Source organism: Buteo buteo, chromosome Z, assembly GCF_964188355.1.
Source record: "Buteo buteo chromosome Z, bButBut1.hap1.1, whole genome shotgun sequence".
Classification (NCBI taxonomy): Eukaryota; Metazoa; Chordata; class Aves; order Accipitriformes; family Accipitridae; genus Buteo; species Buteo buteo.
The window spans coordinates 40,915,149-40,936,496 of NC_134204.1; the positions used below are offsets into that span (position 1 = coordinate 40,915,149).

A 21,348-nucleotide genomic window follows, 5' to 3' on the forward strand; every position below is an offset into this window, starting at 1 on the left:
ACAGAACAGCTTTATATCTTGTGCACACAATTTTGCATAAGCTGGTAACAACTTGCACATAATTCTCAAAATTTCAGCATACAATTCCTCAGTGGTTCTCCTATGGTAGTTTGTTTTCAAGGAAATCCACTTCTTTTGAATTTCAGAGCTTCCTAGACTGGTGAAATTTCTATGCCTAAGCTTTGAAAAGTAAGAAAGTGAAGAAAACACATTAAAGGAAATGTGACTCTGTATGCTTGCTGCCAAGTACAAGAAGAAAGCATTTCAGGATAGCCTACTTAGACACAAAATAATAAAAAGGTTACTGAAGCACTGGCTTTGATTTATCAAGCCAACAAATCTGGTAATAAAGATACACAAAAAGCTGTAAGAGTTTTGAATCTGTAAGAAGATCCCCTAAAGTAACGTTATGCATACTAAGCAGAGTTTGCAAACCCCTATGATGCATGCGCCCAAGTTCCCCAGGGAACAGGTAAGTTCTGTGCACCTCCAACACTTTGCTGTGTATTATGGTCTTCACTGTAAATCTTCATCAGTCAGCTTGCCACCTTTCTCTCCTCCAAAGTCAAACACAGAAAGAGATGAGGGTTGGTGTAAACACAAGGCCTCTTTATTTTGTTTCAACAGTACATGACTTCCCATTTAGCACGATCAAAACCAAGCAGAACAGTGGAAATCACATATACCATTTTTCCTAATACACTGCTTTTCCTTGAAACTACACGAGTACAACAGGAAGAATAAATTCAACAACATTAACTGCAGTTAGGCATTTTTCACAAACGAAAGAACCAGAGCCTATGCACAACAGGCAACAAGCAGACAAAACCAAGGACCAGAATCAGAAAAGCTTACTCCAGTGAGATACAAACTCTTTTTTGGGGAAACAAGGTTCGTCTTGAAGCAAGGTTTGCAAACTTCCTCAGCTAAGGAGTATGTGCAACTGCTTTTTAAAAGCTTCATCAGCAAAAGTTGTTAAAGGAACACACAAGCCAGCTCTGAAGCCACAAGAACAGATAGGACACAGATCAAAGCCTTCAGTTGTCATAGATAGTGGTCCCTTCTACTGAAGGCTTATCTCCAGGGAGTTTTTGTACCTAAATGTGCCTAAGAGCACTTGGCTGAGCAAAGCCTGTGGGGACTTTCTATGTTTTTGCCAGCTGCTCACAGTTTACATCCTGGTCTTGGCTGGGTTTAATTGTTACCAGCTAACTCAAGTGTGTCCTGGTTTCGGCTGGGATAGAGATAATTTTCTTAGTAGCTGGTATTTTGGATTTAGTGTGAGAATAATGTTGATAACACACTGTCATTTTAGCTGTTGCTAAGTAGCACTTATCTTAAGTTCAGGATTTTTCAGTTTCCCAAGCTCTGCCAACAAGCAGGTGCACAAGAAGCTGGGAGGGAGCACAGCCAGGAGAGCTGATCCAAACTAGCCAAAGGGATATTCCATACCATAGAAAGTTATGCTCAGTAAATAAACTGGGAGGAGTTGGCTGGGAGGGGCGGATCACTGCTCTGGCATCTGTCAGCAGGTGGTGAGCAACTGCATTGTGTGTCACTTGTCTTTTCTTGTTTTTTTATTATTTTATTATATTACTTTTCATTACAATTATTATTACCATATTAGTAATACTGTTGTTAGTACTACATTTTAATTTACTTTAGTTATTAAATTGTTCTTATCTCAGCCCATGAGTTTTACATTTTTTCTGATTCTCCTCCTCATGCCATTGGTCAGGGCGCAGGGAGGTTGAGCGAGCAGCTTCGAGTTGCCTAGTTGCTGGCTGGGCTTAAACCTTGACAAGTCATTAAGCCAAATCACTGCATCTACGAGCTGTGCAAACATAATGACATCTACCTGATGGGACAAATATTTTGAATATAAGTGTTAGGCAGGCGGGTGTAAGATTGCCTTTTAGCCTTATCCTTCTCCCAACCCCACTCACTTAGCATAATTATTTTCAAACTAAAACCAAGTGTATGAGAAACCGCAAACTAAAACCAGAATTAAAGTGAATACACACTTCAGAGTCCTTACCAGGGGAAGGAGTGTGAGTCCAGGCATGACTATTGCATGCACTTCTACAGAAGTGACTGCCTCTGCAGAAGCCACAGGGGACCTCACTGGCTGGAGCACACTGCAAATCAAGGCATTTTCCAAGAAAGAATTTCCACTGACATTTCCTGGAAACTACACTCCAGAAACACTGCTCAGCCTTTCAAGAAAAACTAACAGTTCTATCAACTTTACACAACAGATTGTTGTTGATGTTGCTGATGTTCTTTTGGCTTCCCAAGAATTGTTTTTATTGCTGTTGTGTTTTTGTACAGAGAGCCTTGCAGATGTCATTTGCTGGCTCCTCTGTTGAGAGAAGCACAAGTTGTTGCACATACAATACAAGGGTCTAGAACAATCCCCCAACTTTAAGCCAAAGTTCCTAGTACCTACAAGTTCACTGTTAGGTATATGTCCGTGTAATTTAAAACGTGCTGTGCTCTCTGCAGTGTGCTTAACTTCAAAGCAATCTGATTTTTAAAACAGCTCATCTTCAGTTACTCTAGTGATGCCAGATGCTTGTCCTCCTGTGTCGGGCTCAGTCATCACCACGCCACCAGGCACACAACAGGGGATGATCTTTGGGACATGCAGGAGCAGAGATTCTTCCCTGGGACCAGACTAGTTAAGTCTCTGACCTGGCCAATGCCAAATGTTTCATAGGACATGTGGAGATAAAGCATAGCATGCCCTTGCACCAGGTTTCTTCTGGAGCTGTTACAGGTAATTTTGATTTAAATCCTGAAGTAGAGGTTAAGAGTTGAAAAGTGTTATATAATTATGCTATGATTAGCTACGATTATTTGGGCTTGTATTATTAAGCATGTAAGTAACTGATTTGGAAATCTGCTCAATTGTTGGGCCTCAATGACTTTCAGAAGGAATGAGGTCCATGATTTAAAGGAACACTGACAGAGAATGTATCTTCTTTTCTGAGTGTTTCCCACCTAAAACTTCACTGACACTTCATCTTGTTTTTATGAGTTCCTCTGATTTAGCTTCTTTTCTACTTTGCATTGTTTTGTATTCTGCTACCACCCTTTTCAAATTTCTTCTCGAATCCTTGTTTTTTCCCCACCTCTTTCTCAAATTTTAAAAATTCCTTGGCTTTTTTTTTTAAAAATCTTCTACTTGTACACTATCATTTTAGAGATGAGTTGACCACTGCTACACACAGGGCTGCAGATAAGGCAGCACCGTTTATTCATACAAACCCAGTATTTTAAAAGCTGTCCACCTTATTATCTGTTTCGGATTGTTCCTGGAAATGCTTAAAACAATATTTTTAAACATCTTTTCTGAGCAATATTGTTGATACCTTTTCCTTTTAAAACTGGGATATTCTTTGAACTTGGGCCTTTTATTTTTCAAGACTTTCATTTTCTTTTTAAATGTATAATCAAGAACAGTTGCAGTCTCTTTTGCTCAGTAGAACAGTAGATATTTAGCAGGAATTATCTTTTGCTAATCTGCATTGCATAATCACAATTAAAATTTAAAAAATCTATTTCTCTGTAAATATTGTTAAATTAAAATTTTACTACTCATGTTGGCTTTCATAAAACCATTATAACTTTTTCATTCATGAGTGTATAATCAGGCACAGACTTTTAAACAGGGTCATTTTAACGTTTCTTTTTCTAACAGGAAGTGCACTTACAATACTGAAAATGTTCAGTACAGTGAACAAATACACATTTTTTTCCCCCCCAAAGCTTTCTGATTGCACAAAAAACACAGAATAAATATAAACATTAGGCCAAGGCAACATCTTAAAGTGCAGAACTCCACTTGCCACACATGACTAATTCATATAATGCTGCGTAATGCATAGGCAATACTTACTAGCATTTTATTAATTTCCAAAACCTGAAGTGACATGAGATCAACATATAACAGTAATTCAAATACATTCCATTTATAAGTAAGTGCTCACCTGAACATAGAACACATTAAGCATATTGTCCCAACAAGCAAGCTTTCTACAAACTACCCTTTTTTTTCTTTGTCTGAATGGTGCACTAACATTGAACACAAAGACATATTAAGAAACAAAGATCTCATCCACAATCTCGCAAGAGAACTAATGGGGAGTGACATCTGGAAACAGTTGTGTGTACATTTTTCCAGAGGCTTTATCTTAACGTCAGTAGCACGGTGTCAATTTATACTGACTGAAAATTATCCCTTTCTTTCTTTCTTTTCTTCCACTTACTCATCTCCCCTTAGTGTTTGGTTGCTTAACTTTAACTTTTTTTTTTTTTAAATTTTTTTTTTTTTTTTTTAGAGGGGGGAAGAGGGAAGGACAATTGCTTTAATTTGTCTTCAGCTACTAAGTTCTGTGACAATGAGGGTGGAGGGGGAACAGTCCAAGTCCTAGCCTCCATTAGCATTTTGGTCTGAGACAGTAGTGCTGTTCTGAAGTGAATTGCTAATCATCCTCCCTTACTGAAACTTGGTTCAGTTTGCAGGGTGGTTTTGGTACACAAGGATTAAGTTTATTTTGGAGGAAACTACATTGGAGCCTAGCTGCATGCCAAATATACTCCAGCCTCTAAAAGAGACACTGAGAGTCTGAACCAATTATTCGGCCTGCTTCAAACTGCATATGCAGTGCGGACATCTGTCCAAGGAAAGAGACTACATGTAGTCTTAAGCTGCATATAGTGTAGATGTATAAGTCTCGGCAGTAACTCCTTTCATCTACTGACCCTCCCTTTCTGCACCAAGTTTCTTGGCAATCTACATACAGCCAGAGAGTCCCAAGAGCCAAAACTTCACAGTGGGATCCTCAGTGACTTTCCCAAAATTGCTTCAGAGAAGTTTGGCTACTACATCTTCTGTATCTCCTAAAACCTTAAAATTTTTGCACGCAAGCCATCTTCCACTGAACAAGCATTTGGGACTACCTCAGAGGACACCACTTTGGCTTTTTTTCTGACATTACAGTCTTTATCCATTCAATTCTATTTAAGATACTGTTGTTGAAGGTACCTCCCAGTTTTTTTGTTATATTAATTCCTCCACTGGCTTCCTCTCATATCAAATTCAGGCTTCTTTCCTTTACCCCTAAGCACCTCAGCATTTAGTGTAACACTATCCATTTTGGTCCTCGCTTCCCCTGGTCTTGGGCATTGCAGGGTGCTGCAGTCAGCCCATGGCACTACCAGCAGGCAGAGCTCCTCCTCCATCTGAGATTCTTAAAAACTGGATTCTCCATTTCTAAGTCTGGGTAGTGTCTGGGTACTAGACACTAGCAAAGCTATAATCAAAAGGCTGAGTTCCTACCTTGTGTCTGAATTTAACAAGAATCAAACTGGTTATGACACAGCCAATATTCAGATACAAAGCTCATTGGCAGCAGTTATTCTAAGGAGTCCCTTTGTAACTGGGCCAGCAGTATAGCATTGAACTTGCTGAAGTTTTTCTGTATTCCCAGTTTGCAAATAAGCAACCCCTTCTCCCCTGCAAACCTTTTAAGGAGAAATGCTGAATCCCATTCTTAACAACACTACAAAATAGTGGGAGAACAATGAAGTCTGAGACAGTTAAGACCACAACTGAAATAAAAGCGCTGATGTAATTCATAGCTCTGGAAGTGAAGTAGGGTACAAACATACATTGTACACAAGGCCGTGTAATCTTTCTCCGCCCCAGAAAACATTCCTGCAGGAGAGCCAAAGCTGAAAACCATGAAACTCCCTAAAAATAGTTTCAAACAGTAACTGGGGAGATTAAAACGTGTCTCACAGATCTTTGGTTTTGGAACATGAAATTTGGTCAATTAAATTCATGTCAAAATTCATGAGGAAAAACGCTCCCTGAATCAGGAAACCAAGTTAAAAAGCTGAAGATTGTATTTGCCAATCAAGTGTGCGACTGTGTAGGTGACTGGGACACATGAAAAACAAAACGGTTAAGAAAACACCCTGACGGAATGTGGAAACCTTAATCCTTAAATCTTGACTCCTAAAGCCTTAGGAACCATTGAACGTGATGGGTAGGAAGGCTGTGCCTCCGCCAGCACAGGGCACAGCACAGTCAAAGCCCTGTGACGAGGACACCTGAGCTGGCTCTCAATGCACAAGCGCGCAGCTGCACGCGGGTGCTGTCTGCAAGCCCATATACCCCCCAAGCCCCCCCACCGCTGTTCCGTGGGGCTGCTCAGCTTTGGCAAAAAAAAACCCCACACTGAAAAGACTGTACTGCTTTAAGTGCCCAAGCAAGCTTTTACACTTCCACTCGACGCTATCCTGGCTCACGTAGGCGTAAGCATAATGGTATGTAAACTCTGAAAATGCTTTTAAAATCAGAAAGTTATCAGCGACGTTGGGCCAAGTGCTCTCTCAGAAGTAGACATAAAGTGAGACTTGGGTGCAGTGACCCCCCTTGTTCTGTGAACAGAGGGAAGTCCTATGCCTTTATGTTGCCAGGCAGTGGAATGAGAGTGTGAAACAAAGCTTAGTCTAAGGAAATCAAAGGAGTTTGAAGCGGGCCTTAAAACCATATTTAATGCATGTTTATAGTAACTCAATACCATATGGTCTCTATTGACACTGAAATTAAAGCTTACAGCCTTTGTTTTGCAAAAACATAATAAAGAAACAAGAAGCAACCCCCTCCTCAGACTAATCTCGCAAAAAAAAAAAAAAAAAAAAGAGAAAAAGTCTCTGAAAAAAAGTAGGGAAATATGCTTTTTAAGAAAGGAAATCACAGAGATTTCCAAAACAAAAAGGGCACATTTTTTACTTTGAATTGTACAGCGCTGGAATTATGGTTGCTACGTTGAAAAACGCAAAAGAGCACGTTAAAGCTGAGCTGCTTTTTCCAGTGATGATTTCCACCTCAAGTAAAAGGTGGTAAAGGCCAGAAATAGCCTGTTTCTCTTGGATGTTTCTATAAACCTACTCACTTCCCTTACAGAAAGGAGAAGGGACATCGTATCGTCCTGTCTGAACAGTCAGGAGCAAATGAGCTTGGGAAAGGTTCTGCACGAGGCTGAACTAGATGAAGCACTCCTTCTAGTCCAGAAAAACCTCTTCATTTGTTTGTCATTGAGTAGCCTGCTCAGGTATCTTAGTGCCTGCTTCTAATTTAACACGTTTCATTCTGTCTAACTATGAATGACAAATCTGAACTCTTTGATAATAAGGACCCTTATTTATTTATAAATACATGCTTCTTATCTAATTTATCTTAAAAAAATAATGTTTTAAATGAAATAATAATTACTTTTAAAAAAATAAGCTCCTAAAGAAAACTGGAAAATGTTCTAAATGCCCCAAAAGGTCACTGACTTTTCCATATTTGGTGATAATATTATGGAAATTGCATTCTTCCATGATACGAATTATCTGCAAAATCAATTTACTAGCACTGGCTTTTTTTTTAATTCAGAGGCATTATAAACAATGAGAGTCTCACTTGTCTTTGTAATGCTTCCTACACTATTATTAAAAGGAATAGCAGGTGTCCTCTTTAATTAAGGTATTTACCAAATCCCCTATCAATGCACACATGCTATTTTTACAGATAAATTTGAATATCCATTTCCTCTAGAACTCTGACAATTTTGTTAAAGTAATTCTTGAACAGTCTAACAAAATTTCTAATGTTTGCAAGTTTTAAAACATTAAACAAAAAAATGAGGTGTCATTCCTGATGATCAGGCACTGTGTTTAAGAAATCTTTTCCAAATCAGATGCAGAATGTTCAGCAGAGTGTTTTGCGAAAGGGAAGTGGATTTATACTGAACTTGAAAAAGGAACCACTTGCTTTCCAGCCACATACACTTCAGAAATATTCCGATCATCACCTGAAATAACATGGTCAAAACAGAGATTTGCACATAAATCTATGCACTGATTTAATGAATGAAAATTATGCAATCCACAAAATCAGTTTTGGAATACATCATTTGCAGTGACCATTTCCTAGGACTGAGAAAGTTTCTTTGAAGAGAAATAGTCAGGGCTACCACAAATATCAATGGATGTTTAAACTACCCATGCTTTTTTGAAGAAATAAACATAGCATTCAGCTGCTGCAGTGGTGTCATGGTGTCATTTCTATATATTTAGTAGATTCAAAGCCTGAAAATATGATATATCTGTACAGAAAACACATTGTTGCACAGTATCTGAACTAACTCAGGTACCAGGCAGCAGTAAAGCTGGTTTGCCTCAGCCAGCTTCTCAAAAAGGCAAAAGCTTAATTAGAGAATGACACAAACGTGGCCAGAGCTAACACCCATTACTGCTACATAACAACATAATGGGCAACACAGCTCTAGGTCCAGACGATGTCCTATAAAGAATATCTATTCTCTTAGCAGGGTGGGATTGTTTGAGTGGGGTTTTGTTTGTTTTAAAGGCCTTTTTAGTTTGAGAGTGAAAAAATGACAATGGCAACTGGTCTGCAGAAGTCCTTCTGAGCTGAACTGTTTCTGAACTGGGGATTAGCACGTCAGTGTTACTTTACTGTGAAACATGATTTAGCTCATATTGTAGATAAAGATACATGTGGTAATAAATCTGACAAACTTGGTGCATCTGATCATGTTAAACTGACTATTTGACTACATCCCAAAGAACAAAAGCCAAACCACTTCATTCTTACTCAGTATTTATAAATAAAAATTAATAAATGTAAGTAAATGTATATTTGGTTAATGTAAATAAATATTAATAACGGTGACATATTAATGTTTATATACAATGTAAATATATTTAATTACTGTAAACAAATGTATATTTAATTATTTGTAAATAAATGTAATATTAACCTCCACATTAATTTAGGCAATTTTTTATGTATGAAACAACAAGAGAATTTTATGTGGGCTGAGACTCAGAACATACCTAGATACAGGAACTTCTGGACAGTGTCCTATAAAAAATGGGAGAAAACCAAATTCAGAAAACAGTATCTGATATCCCAGGTCATAGTTATTTGAAGCTTGAAAGAATTGCTAGAAATAGTTTTCACAAATATTCCTACTAACAGTAAAATCAAAACTTAATTTGCGTGTTTTCCTATAAATAACTTTCAGTAAGGAGGCTGTATACCATAGGAAGAAAACACTGCACAAGTTTGACAAATATATGCCCAAAACACCATACCTCCCCTCCCTCTTTTTTAGAGTTCTCAGATTCACTTATTGAAAAATAAGACAAAATTGTAAGCATTTTTAAAGTCCTAAGAACTGCTAACTTACCTAAAAAGGTTTAGACTTCTTAAACTGGAAAATATTTTTTTCCAGAATTATTTGAATTAGGAAAAAGATTTAAAACTTAAATAATTCAATCTAATCCAGATTATTGTGGCTGAAACAAATTAAGGAACAATTACCTCACCACTTATGACCACATTTCTAAGTAAATGGCGACATTCAGAATAGAGATGGTGATAGACAGTCTGGCCACGTAAGTAAATTCAAGTTGTTCATTACCTTTTTAATTATAAAAGGTTTGTGTATGAGAAGGTGTGCTCATTGCATAATGCAAACATTGCTTATATATTTGCATAAAACCCATGCTTTCAACTCAAATTAGCTGTCTAGAGTTCTTGCTTAAATTTACAATAGCAGTGCGGTCAAGGCAACCTAGTCTTTATCTGGGAACAGGTTGCCATTTTTGAGTTTGAACTCAAAGTGTTAACTAAAACTGAATTGCTTTTTCTTGGCTGCCATTTATCATTGCAAATAGCTAACTCTAATTGTCAGCTTGGGCTAATAAAACATACATTAATAAATGCTGCACGCATTTTTGTTCATGGGGATATAGGACTGTCACTGAGGAGAGCAAGATTCTAAAAAAAAACAACCACAGAACCTCTTGGGCTGAAACAAGACAGCAGTGGTGGAGTACACCTGACTCCTGCTACTGGAATAACCTCAAGAGACTTACTCTGGCTGTATCACAGACCTTCCCCACATCATTTCTGGTAATTTTTTTGATCATTAATCCTGTTCTGATTACCTCAAAATTATCAGCCGAGAACAAGTCAAAAGGGCTGTCTGAAGCCTTCGTGTTGATTAGCAGGGCATCAAATTCTTTGCCAACCTCAAAGTTTCCAATCACGTCATCTAGTCCTAGAGCTGAGGAAGAAAATAAGATCACAAACAGATCTTCAACACAAGCCTCTTTCCACCATCTGGAAGCACCTGGCAACTTACTTGAGATGTTCATAACAAAAACTACAAGAATTTAGATGATTACAAGGAAAAACATTAAAGCAAAGTCAACAGTGAGTACGTTAGCATCTGAGTTCTTAAGCCACTCCTCAGTAAAAACACATATATTTTGTGAATTTCTGAAGAGCATCTGTTAAGGGTAAAAGAAACCTGAAAAACAATTTGAACCCCTCTTTTTGTTTTTGTTCTTTGAATGTTCTCCATTGATTTTGTGTCATTGCAGAACTGATGTATAGGCCACTGTTTAAAGTGAAATAACAATCATTTACATTGCAAGAACATTAAAGCTTCAAAAGGGGCAATGAATGAAATGAAGTCAGAGAAACAGTAAAGCATATAATAATACTCACCTTGTTAAGGCAGTATTAGATTTAATCATTTAAACAGTTTAAGCAACTTTGACAGGTTGTATAGACTTATTACTATAGCAACATATAATAATATGATAATAAAAGAGGTGTGCAGAGAGGATACCTAAGGGTAATTAGCAGGAACAAAGAACAATATGGTGTGGAAAAAAATCATAGCTAGATCTGAAGGTCTCATAGCTTGTCTTGTGGTCTGTTATTTAGCTTTGTTATTTCAAAGCTTCATTACAACCTCTGGTTCTCAGGTCCACAAAGCACTGAAAATCTGTAATTTCATCTTCAGTGACCAGGTGCTTGCAAGTGCTTGGAATACCTGAAGAGAGGCCTTTGTGTCTCCTTGGAAGCGATTTAGGATAGTTTTAAGTTGTACAAACTGTCTGCATATTAAATCAACTTTTCTAATACTCTGGAGTTAAACTAAGTCATCAAAGGGGATAACATCTGCAAATAACCTGTTCACCTGTTTTCAGATTGCTCCTGTCCAACAAAGGAACTTCAGCCTTCAGTGAAGTTTGGAACTCCACAATACCTCAAAAACGTTGAAACTCCTCCAAATGGTGAAATATTTTGACTACCTACCAGTTTCAACGAAAATGATTTCATATTCCTTCAGATTTGTGAGCAGACTGCAATTTTTAGATTAAACACAAGAGGGTGACAAGTGTTTAGGAGTCTCAGCAAAGCAAATCACTGCAACAAAGAATCGTTCATTTAAATTTCTGCAAACTGTACCTGTCCAGGCTACTGGAAGGTTGTACGAGTAATTTCTACCCGTGAAAGTGATTCAGTAAGGGTAAAACAGCTCAAAATCAATATATAAAATAAACACATTACTAAGTACACCTAAAAACCCAGATAGAACAAGCACAAGAGTAGCTGGAAAGGGAAACCACATGAGTTCAGGATTTTTATAAGTTTTCCTTTCTGTATCTCACCTAATTTATTCTCACCTTTTATGAGAACAGTATATATTGTGGGGAAAAGATCTCTACTTTTTTGTCCCCTGCCCATTTTCTGTCTTCTCTATTTCCTCATTACACCCTCCAGAAATTCAAATACAGTCCTGAGAAAACCTGTTTGATGACATTTTCATTACATCTTTCAAACTTCTATTAATAGTTCCCAAAGGTGTTTTTTGACAACTACAAAAATATTACACTAAAAAAGACTTGGGGCCAGTTCTTTAGCAGGTAGTGAGCTCATTTCTGCTAACTGGAACAGTAATAAATTTTTACATATGTGTGGATTTGCTCTCTGCTAAGTTTGGTTGCTCTCATACAAGTTCTGTTAAAACCTTGTTAACTGTAGAAATCAGTACATGCATACTGATCACGACGAAACGTGCCAGTGAACCATAATAACTGTTATACTATATGACTATATTCTGCAGATGCAACTGCAATTTAAACAACCATGGTGCATATCCTGTTTAAACTTTGTGCTTTTTTCTGACTGAGCAGTGATTTGCATGATGTTTTGATTTGCTGGAAAGACAGTGACCTTACTGAGAGCTCAAAAAGCAGAAACAAAATTAGAAACTGATGACAAACAGGATGCATGATTTCACAGTAATTGCACAGCTTTTCCTCTTAAGTGTTGGCTGCTGAGAAAACAAAGACTTTCCAATTGGTCTGATAAACATACAAGCACTAATGATTAAGAAGTCTGAGGATCTTTGCAAAGGAAATGTACAACCCTGAAAAATCATTAAGACTCTACTATTAAACTCTCAACATCAATACAAACACTCTTCTGTAATGAGCCTAGTACAGGTACGAGAGACTGATGCATATCTCTACCCAGCAGATACCATTTTAGACTTCACTCTGGCACCAGAAAATCTGTGAATTCAGCCACCTTTTAAAGACAGGGAGACATAATATCAAAACGAGTTGTAGCGCTCTGTGTACATCCTAAAGAAATTTCTTCTTACCTTGGCTTCCTCCTAGAGTGGCTAGTTGAAAAGCTTCTTTAAGAGTTAGTCCTGTTTCATTCACCTTATTGATCTCAAGGCTATTAGATGCTATCATAGTTTTCCTGATGGCATCAAGCATAGAAGCTGAATATCCACCAGCAACATCTAGAAGGGATCAGACTCTTAGAAACAAGCTTTGGGAATAATTCTCTGGGTTAAATTTCTATGAGCTTTAATTAAATGTTACGAAGTGGCAGATGTGGTAAACACAAAAAGTTTTACTGCTGAGTACTGCCTCTGAATGTATAAATCCTAATAAAGGTGCTCTCCCATTCAAAGTCAGGTAAATAGAACACAACACAGAGTAACAGAAACCTTGTATAAGTTCTTGTTCAAGCCCAGTTTACTCTCATGACAGGAACAACATTTTCTCCATTGATTTTTGCTTTTCTTTTTAAACACTTTTGGACCAGCTCTAGATTACAGTACTATAGACTTCATTACTCTAGAAGTAGTGGGGGAAAAAAAGCAGGTCCATAAGTTGGAGACATGCTGACTTTTAAATACAAACAAGCAGACATGTTTTTGTATCTCCCAACGGTTTCCAAAAGAAACCATTTTTACAGCAACCTACTAACCTGTGCCAAGGCCAAGCTTCACGTCGTGTTTCAGGACCATTTGCACATTTAATATACCGCTGCACAACCTGGGTTGGAAGAAGAAATGTGTTCTGTGTGATACACGCAGAGAAAGTTCAGGAAGAGTAGGGCTGTACAGTCATTTAATGACAAAGGCTCTCAGAACGTGTGAAACAGATTGTGTTTATTAAACTGGGATGGAGCATTTGCACTCATATATCTGAAAGATAGGATTTAATCACTAAAAATAAAGGCAGTTTTTCTCAATTAAAAACTCCCACAGTTTTATAGTTATCTGCTGAAAATGAGCTCTCAGCATAGCTGTGAAAAAATCCAAATATGATGTAAAGTATATTCCCAGAGATGGGAGGTCATTTCATGAGCTCCAGTAAATCATCACAAACAAGATATTGATTATGTTAAAGGCAAAATGACTGTTAACATTTAGTACAGTATCCTGGCTGGATACTACACAGTATCTCATTATCGCTTAATAGAAAGAAGGCTATATAACCCATTCCCATTTCCCCCAAACATAAGCATACTTTGGGGCAAAGGGAGATGGCCTGAATCTGCCATTGATAGAACAGTCAAAAGAAATAAAGTTTAAAAATAAATATTTATTTATATATACATATATATACACACACATATATACGACTATACTGAACAATCACAAGTCAGTCCAGAGCATACCACGCAGAAGTGGAGCATGAATGGTCATGCTCAATCCAGTATGTCACTTCTGGTGTGTCCTGGTTTCGGCTGGGATGGAGTTAATTCTCTTCCTGGTAGCTGGTATAGTGTTAAGTTTTGGATTCAGCATGAGAAGAATGTTGATAACGCACTGATGTTTTCAGTTTTTGCTCAGTAGTGTTAGACTAAGTCAAGGATTTTTCAGCTTCTCATGCCCAGCCAGCAGGAAGGCTGGAAAGGCACAAGAAGGAGACACAGCCAGGGCAGCTGACCCAAACTGGCCAAAGGGGTATTACACACTATGTGATGTCATGCCCAGTATATAAACTGGGGGGAGTTGGGCACGGAGGCAGATCGCTGCTGGGAACTAAACTGGGCATCGGTTGGCAGATGGTGAGCAATTGCATTGTGCATCACTTGTTTCGTATATTCCAATTCTTTTATTATTAATATTCTTGTAATTTTATTATTATTATTATCATTATTATCTTCTCCTTTCTGTTCTATTAAACTGTTCTTATCTCAACCCATGAGTTTTACCGTTTTTTCCCAATTTTCTCCCCCATCCCACTGGGTGGGGGGAAGTGAGTGAGCGGCTGTGTGGTGCTTAGTTACCGGCTGGGGTTAAACCACGACATGGTGGAATGGGGTATTATATACATAGCCTTGTAATGGTAGGCTGAACTCAGGGTACTGCTAACAGCAGCTTTATTTAATTGTACAACATTCTTTTTTTTTCTTTTTTCTTTTTTTTTTCTTTTTTTTTCTTTCTTTTTCTTTTTTTTTAACTTACGAAAAGTTAGAACTGGGGCAATGTGAAATTGCAGCTCCACGAAGACTAAAAAGTTTCAGCTCTTCTTCAGAAAGGTGACAGGCATGAGCCATCACTGTCTAAAGAAAAAGAGAATCACCAATTTACTCAATATTGCATTTAATTTAATGCCTGTGATTTTTGCTGTACTGCTTTTAATAGCCAAAAGAACACCTGTTACCATCACGGGAAATTAAGGCACTTCTTGAATGAAGGTGTTGAAATCAACAGGTGAGAAACTCTCATTAACTTCAGTATGCCTGACATATCACTCCCTCAACTTTTATTCATTTATTAATGTAAGAAGATAACTGTGCTGACTCTTGCAGTGTCTGCTGTGACTCAAGAGCTTCAAGGAACAAAAGCAAGAATTCCCCAGTCGCCCTAGCACTGTAATAACCTTACAATTTATACTTTGTAGCTAACACAGAAATTAAGTACTGGGGCTAGGAGTACATCAGATACAATGGAAGGTGTATGTACTCTTAGCATGTTTCCCATTGTCTTTCTAAAGGTTTGCACCAGGAAGATAAATATATTTGGAATATTCTTTAATTAAAATAATATAATTTGTTGTGCAACTGATTAGTGACTTTTATTTCTTGGCCTACATAGATGACTTTAAAAATAAGTTCACAAGCAGTATACACAAAACATATAAGTATAGAATAGTATTATTTAATAGGGCGTAAACCAACTATTCCCAGACAAATCTAATTGGAATTACCTCATATGCCAAATGCCCACTCAAAGAGAAGAGCAAGAGCTCTGTTAGGTCTTGCAATCTGCTGATAAAAATGAGAATGGCACAGAGACTGTTTCCACTGAGCATCTCCTAATAGCACTGTACCCTTGCTGTCTCTACTCGTCAAGCTCAAATGTAAATGAAAATGGAATGAGAATAGCCACATCTTAAGTTAAGGACATATGTATGGTAGCTGCTGAACTGTATCTCTGCTGATCTGTACTTCTTTTTAAAAAGAAGGAAATATTTCAGCCACAGCTCTGAAAAACATACTTTTAAAACATTAAAAAAAAATAATTTGGTGTCTTAGTTTTGGTGGTTGGGGAGAGGGGAATGTCTGTGGTTTTGTTAAGCTTTGTTTAACAGAATGCTTCACCAAACAACCAGGACCCTGGCACCAGTAACCCTGGTTTTCAGTGACCATTTTCAGTGCTGTGCATACAACAGTCTGACAGAATTAAGACCTATGTTTTTGCAGCAATAATATTCTCTGTAGTACACTGACACAACAAATCAGCGTGCATAGGACTGTGCAAGAGAACAACAGTTAATACTGCATACATACTTAAGCAGTTCACATTGATTTCTCAGGTAAAAAGGATCGTAAGTAAGTAATTTACTGGGGCACATTTTTGTAGACAGGAATAGGAGTTCAGTGGCTAATTCCCAATGAGTTTCCAGCTGCCCTTTGTGCCTCTGAAAATTATTTCCTAAAATTTTAAATAAATTTGACTGACGTTTAAGCACTCTGACTGTAGTTAGGCTGTTCATAGTCACTCTTGCATGGGCTCTCCACTATCTAATATGGTGTGCCCTGGCATTCCAACCTGCACTTACTGTGGGCTGATATCATATCTGCTTGTACTTATCTTGCCAGCAAAAAGCTTTAATGACTTTCAAATCTTCAGGCCACCGTGCCTTTCAATACTTGGTAAAATCAGCTAATGAGAAGAGAATGCTTTTGGATAGCTGGAACAGTAAAGTATACCTGTCTGCATGTGAGATTCACACAGAGAACATGACAGGACAAGCTGCTTTTATGTAGGAAACTGCCAAAAAATGAAGTTGGTCCTACCATAAGACCATAGAACACATCTTCAGGCAAAACCAATGTGAAAAACATTGTAATATAAGGATAACTGGGTACTGCCCAAAAAAATACCAGCTCCTACAATACCAGCTTTACCTAGTCTCCTGATCCCACTGCCCCAATTCTCTTTGGAGTCCTTGGAAAATGGATCAGGGAGCAAAAGATACCTTTATTGTTCATCTTCCCTAAAATGCTTAGGAAAATTGTGGGCTTATCTAAAGTTCCAATACCTTGACCAACACCTGTGCAACAGAGAACATAAAACCAATTTACTTTTTGCCAGATGTCACTGACCTTGACAAAACTTTTGAGGTAACTACAGTTAACCATCATATTCTCTACCTGGATAAATCTAAACTATGTTATGGAAATTTTTATGCAGCTACCTTACTGGTAAGCAGCTTGTTTTTATCATACAATTCAGTGTAATTCTGGTAGGCCGGAAACATCTTCTCCACAACTTTGATTTCTTCTTCATTCTCACTTATGTGACTCTGCAATAAGAAAATATATAGCAATAAGTACTTTAAATAGCATTAAACCTGACACTACAACCTTCTGAGCAACCTACTGGTGCTAAACATGTAATGATAGAAACTAGTATTTGTAAAGCCTATAGTTAGATCTAGTCCTTGGGTTTCTCTTTTCATCAGAGAGGTCCCTGGGACCCAAAAATGTAGCTCTATTTGTTTCTTTAAAAGTGATTTGAGATGGTATGCCTGGATAGTCCATCCCAGTAATCTGGTGACATAATGCCCCACTTGGTATTTGGCAAATGTTAAAATAATAAATAAAATAATACATAGGACTGTGAGGTAAAAGAAAGAACCAGCCAACCACAGAGTGGACCCTGGGATCAGGGCAACATATAGGTAGCTGCTCCATGTATCTTCAGATGGGCTGATTAATTCCTGGCCTCAGATAAAAATCTGATCTTCCTGTACTCCCATTGGAGCATATATTTTCAAAATGCCCAGTCCGTAATGACAAAAATCCTGATGTAGGATAGCTTTAAAACAGTATATGCTTAGAACTGTGTAACCAAAAAAGAAACATTTCCAAGTTTCAACAGACGTGTGAGCTTTAAAATACGTCTTTTTTAAACACAGAAACTTCATCACACTGGAAATCCTACAGCTATGTTAACAATGTTAAATAAGATACAAAGATGAGTAATTTTTTATCTGCTGAAATCTGCTGTGTACAGAAACAGCAAAAGGCAGAGAGACAGATGTAACACCCTTGGACTAGGGAGACCAACCTTTAGCAATGCAAGGTTGCTCTAATCTACAATACTGGGTACTGGTCTCATAGTGACGATGCGCTGGGTCTTGCTGAATTATGCCATCCTTTCAGCTATGAGCCTTCTCATTTCCTGCGCAGGTCACAGTGTTCTTGTGGAGTATGATTAACAATTTCAGAGGAATTTAAAAGACAGGCTCCAAGGTAAGGATGTGGTTTGCTGAAATTATGAAAACCCCCTGGTTTGTATGCCATCTATCCAAACTATTTAAATTGTATACAGAGCTCTCAGAGCTTACCTGCACATGGAGATCATGTGCCTGTGCTAAATTGCCAAGTGCATGCAGCAGATCCTCTGTGCAGGAAGGGCCAAAGCGGGGGGTTATTATAGGCTGTACCCTCGGATACTGAAAAATATTAAAAAGATGTGCTTGGGATTCTACATCTATATATCAGTAAATATAATTAAGACAAGCATTCACATAGCAATTACATTTTATCTCCATTGCTTATTGCTTGCTGCACCCTTGCCAACTCAAATTAAGCTGTATAGTAATTTCCTTATATTTATTAGAAATTTCACTACAGAAATAGAGAATCAAAGTTTTTTCTGAAAACAGTTTTAATGAACCTTAGTGAAGAAGTTGCTTTCATTACAACTCCTTCATCAAGTCACTGAGCTCTTACCAGACTTCAGGAGAAGCACTGGATGCTTTTTCATATTTGCTCACAGTCCAGTATGCATTACCAGAAATAAGCCAGATAAATCACCAGACGTTTTTCTGAGTCCCACTTCTGTGACTATCAGACATAATGATGCAAAACTGCAGTGTTCTGTAAAACCAAAGCCTTTTTCTTGTTTGATCTTCTGCACTCATGATATCAACAAACTGTCCCTATACTCCCTGGGTAGGAAGATAGATTCCTACATAGGAAGAAGTGGTAGCACCAGATATGCTACATAGTAGGAAACAGTGGAGGAGACACCAAGACTAGAGCTACAGAAGTTTACTTTACACCTTGCACTTCTGAATTAAATTAAATTAAAATTTTCAGTAAAAGTAGACACTGGCATTGCAACTCTGCCTTCAGACACATGCAATAGTTATGCATGTGGCACCACTAGAAGACAGTATATGGTAACTTGGTTTGCAGTTTCTTACATCATCTCACAGATACAAGGTGATCAGGACTTCTGCAGATTAGCCAATTTACTCTACTAATACATAGTCTTAGTCTAGAAAAGAGGAGGCTGAGAGGAGACCTTATCGGTCTCTACAACTACCTGAAGGGGGGTTGTAGTGAGGGGGGTGTTGGTCTCTTCTGTCAGGTGGCTGGAGATAGGATGAGAGGAAATGGCCTCAAGTTGCAGCAGGGTAGGTTTAGGTTAGATATTAGGAAAAATTTTTTTACTGAGAGGGTTGTCAGACATTGGAATGGGCTGCCCAGGGAAGTGGCTGAGTCACCATCCATGGAGATACTCAAAAAGCGAGTGGACAGGGTACTTCAGGACATGGTTTAGTGGGCATGGTTAATGGTTGGACTCGATGATCTTGAAGGTCTTTTTCAACCTAAATGATTCTATGATTCTATGATTCTATATGATTTAGACATTAAACTCTAGGCATCTGTTCTTTAGTATTTTGAGATACAAATGTCAACAAATTAAGCCATTGAAAACAACAGGCTGATAAGAAAAGTATCCCTGCTCGTAATATTGGAGGGTAAACCTCTATCTTTACCTCATGACTGTAAGCCTGAATGTCTTCAGAAACACGCTGGAAGACATGTGCTGATTCAGAATACTAATTTGGTAATGGATTAGTAACTACCGTAAAAACACTGATATCTGCTGCTGAGAACTTCTTTCACCAGCCAGTTTGTATACCACAGAGTGACTGACTGACTTCCACCTTTCTTTAACAGAAAATTGTACTTCCTAGGAAGCTGAATATTTTAAAGTCAATAGAGAACATGCACAGAACATTACTGTGCTGTGCTCTGACACACAAAACTGAATTTACACAGCTACAGGTCCATTTCTCAACAACATGGCTAGCAGAATGTTCTTCAGACTGATGATATCTGTCTACTACACAGAAAGATGTATATTTATTGATTTGTCACTAAGCCAGCAGTGTTTGTCAGTGGGATTAAGTATTTCATGTATTACACAGCATCTTCTGAATACAGAAATGAATAAAAAGGAGAACTCTACGTACTTTCTTTTCCAGTAGTTCTTTAACAAACCTGAAAAGGGTAAAAAAAAATCTGTTGTAAATCTGTCATCTGTGTTATGAATTATGAAAAAGATACAAAATATTTACTTAGATACCTTATTAAGCATTTCAGACATAGATCAATTTTTTACAGAAAGTTGGGCCAGATTCTCAGATGAAATAAAAAGAAGCAACACAATCAAGTCAGGATAGTTACACCAAATTATGCTAGTTGTGAATTTGACCCTGAATATACAGAATTTTTTTCATTTGCAATAATTAACATTAGACACGTGGTAATTACTCTGAGTTCGCACTGAAAACCAAATGCACGTTACATTAAATTCATTGAAAACATAATTATAAGCTAAAGCTGCAACATTAGAGAAAAAAAACACTTAAATTTGTAATTTTGGTCACAACAAACATTGAAACAAATTTGTCAAATGTCTTCAGATGGAAAAGAAAATAATGCTGGAGGCTAGAATCACAACACTGAAGCTCGTGCTAGATCACCAGCTGGAAGTAAGAGACCTAAGCTCAACTTCTGCAATGACCAAAGGAGTTTGAGCACACCATTGTCTAACTTTGAGAGCCAAAACACAATGTGAATTAGGTATCATCTGTCTGTCTCTCCTCTTACTGATTCACCTGATATAATAATAAAATATTCACTGGAGCAGAAACTGTAACACAAGTATAATTCTCAGGTGATAATCCAAAACTTCTATATGGCTGTTTTCATTCTTTTTCACATTCTTTGAACTGCATCGGCATTGTTTCAAAACCAAAATACCTTTCTCAAAATACCCTATACTTTCTTGGCTTATGTACGTCTCTATGAGGAAAGAAGCTCGGGTTCAAAGCACTGTCTTCTGTAGCTGAAGAACAGATATGAAGTCTTTCCAGGTGACTACAACAATTGGTAGCATACAACATATTCTAGATTTCAGTTCCCTAACTTTTTATTCAACCCTTTTTGCAAGAGAAGAGTAGATTCAAATTCTTTGATTTAGATTTAATATACGAAGCACTTGGAATTGTATATTATTTCCATGCATACAATATAAATATTTCCAGAAGCTCACTGTAAAGAACTGAAATCAGTGTAAACCATTTTCTGATGGTGTGAGAGATCATACTTCTGTTCTTTAAAAAAAAAGTTTCCCTCTTAATGGAAGAGCTTTTTCATCCTTCTGCAATTGTTTTGCTGTGATTCAGGCCTGATAAGGTAAGTACTCCTGATCCATGCTGACAAGCACGCAGCTCTCTTCTCTAGATAGCTCTGGAGTACTTGTGGCACACTCTCATCCAAAGCTGAGAAACATTTGTTATTGACACAATCTCATGAGAAGGTAGTTGGAGGTATAAGAT

General features: G+C 37.7%; 1 protein-coding gene across 3 annotated transcripts in view; it reads right to left on the bottom strand.

Moving 5' to 3' along the window:
* Positions 1 to 594: 594 nt before the first annotated feature.
* Positions 595 to 21,348, bottom strand: part of GDA (guanine deaminase) — a 36,105-nt gene continuing 15,351 nt past the window's right edge. Inside the window, exons 6-14 of one of the 3 annotated variants that reach the window (XM_075021157.1) lie at positions 19,978 to 20,005; positions 18,055 to 18,162; positions 16,900 to 17,007; positions 14,661 to 14,758; positions 13,172 to 13,239; positions 12,552 to 12,698; positions 10,036 to 10,154; positions 8,917 to 8,944; positions 595 to 7,871 (exon numbers count right to left, since the gene is read on the bottom strand). In XM_075021157.1, the coding sequence (XP_074877258.1) occupies positions 7,801 to 7,871; positions 8,917 to 8,944; positions 10,036 to 10,154; positions 12,552 to 12,698; positions 13,172 to 13,239; positions 14,661 to 14,758; positions 16,900 to 17,007; positions 18,055 to 18,162; positions 19,978 to 20,005 (775 nt within the window). In that variant the 3' untranslated portion in view covers positions 595 to 7,800. The remainder of the gene's footprint in view (positions 7,872 to 8,916; positions 8,945 to 10,035; positions 10,155 to 12,551; positions 12,699 to 13,171; positions 13,240 to 14,660; positions 14,759 to 16,899; positions 17,008 to 18,054; positions 18,163 to 19,977; positions 20,006 to 21,348) is intronic. The other 2 variants (XM_075021158.1, XM_075021159.1) reach the window with 2 other exon arrangements.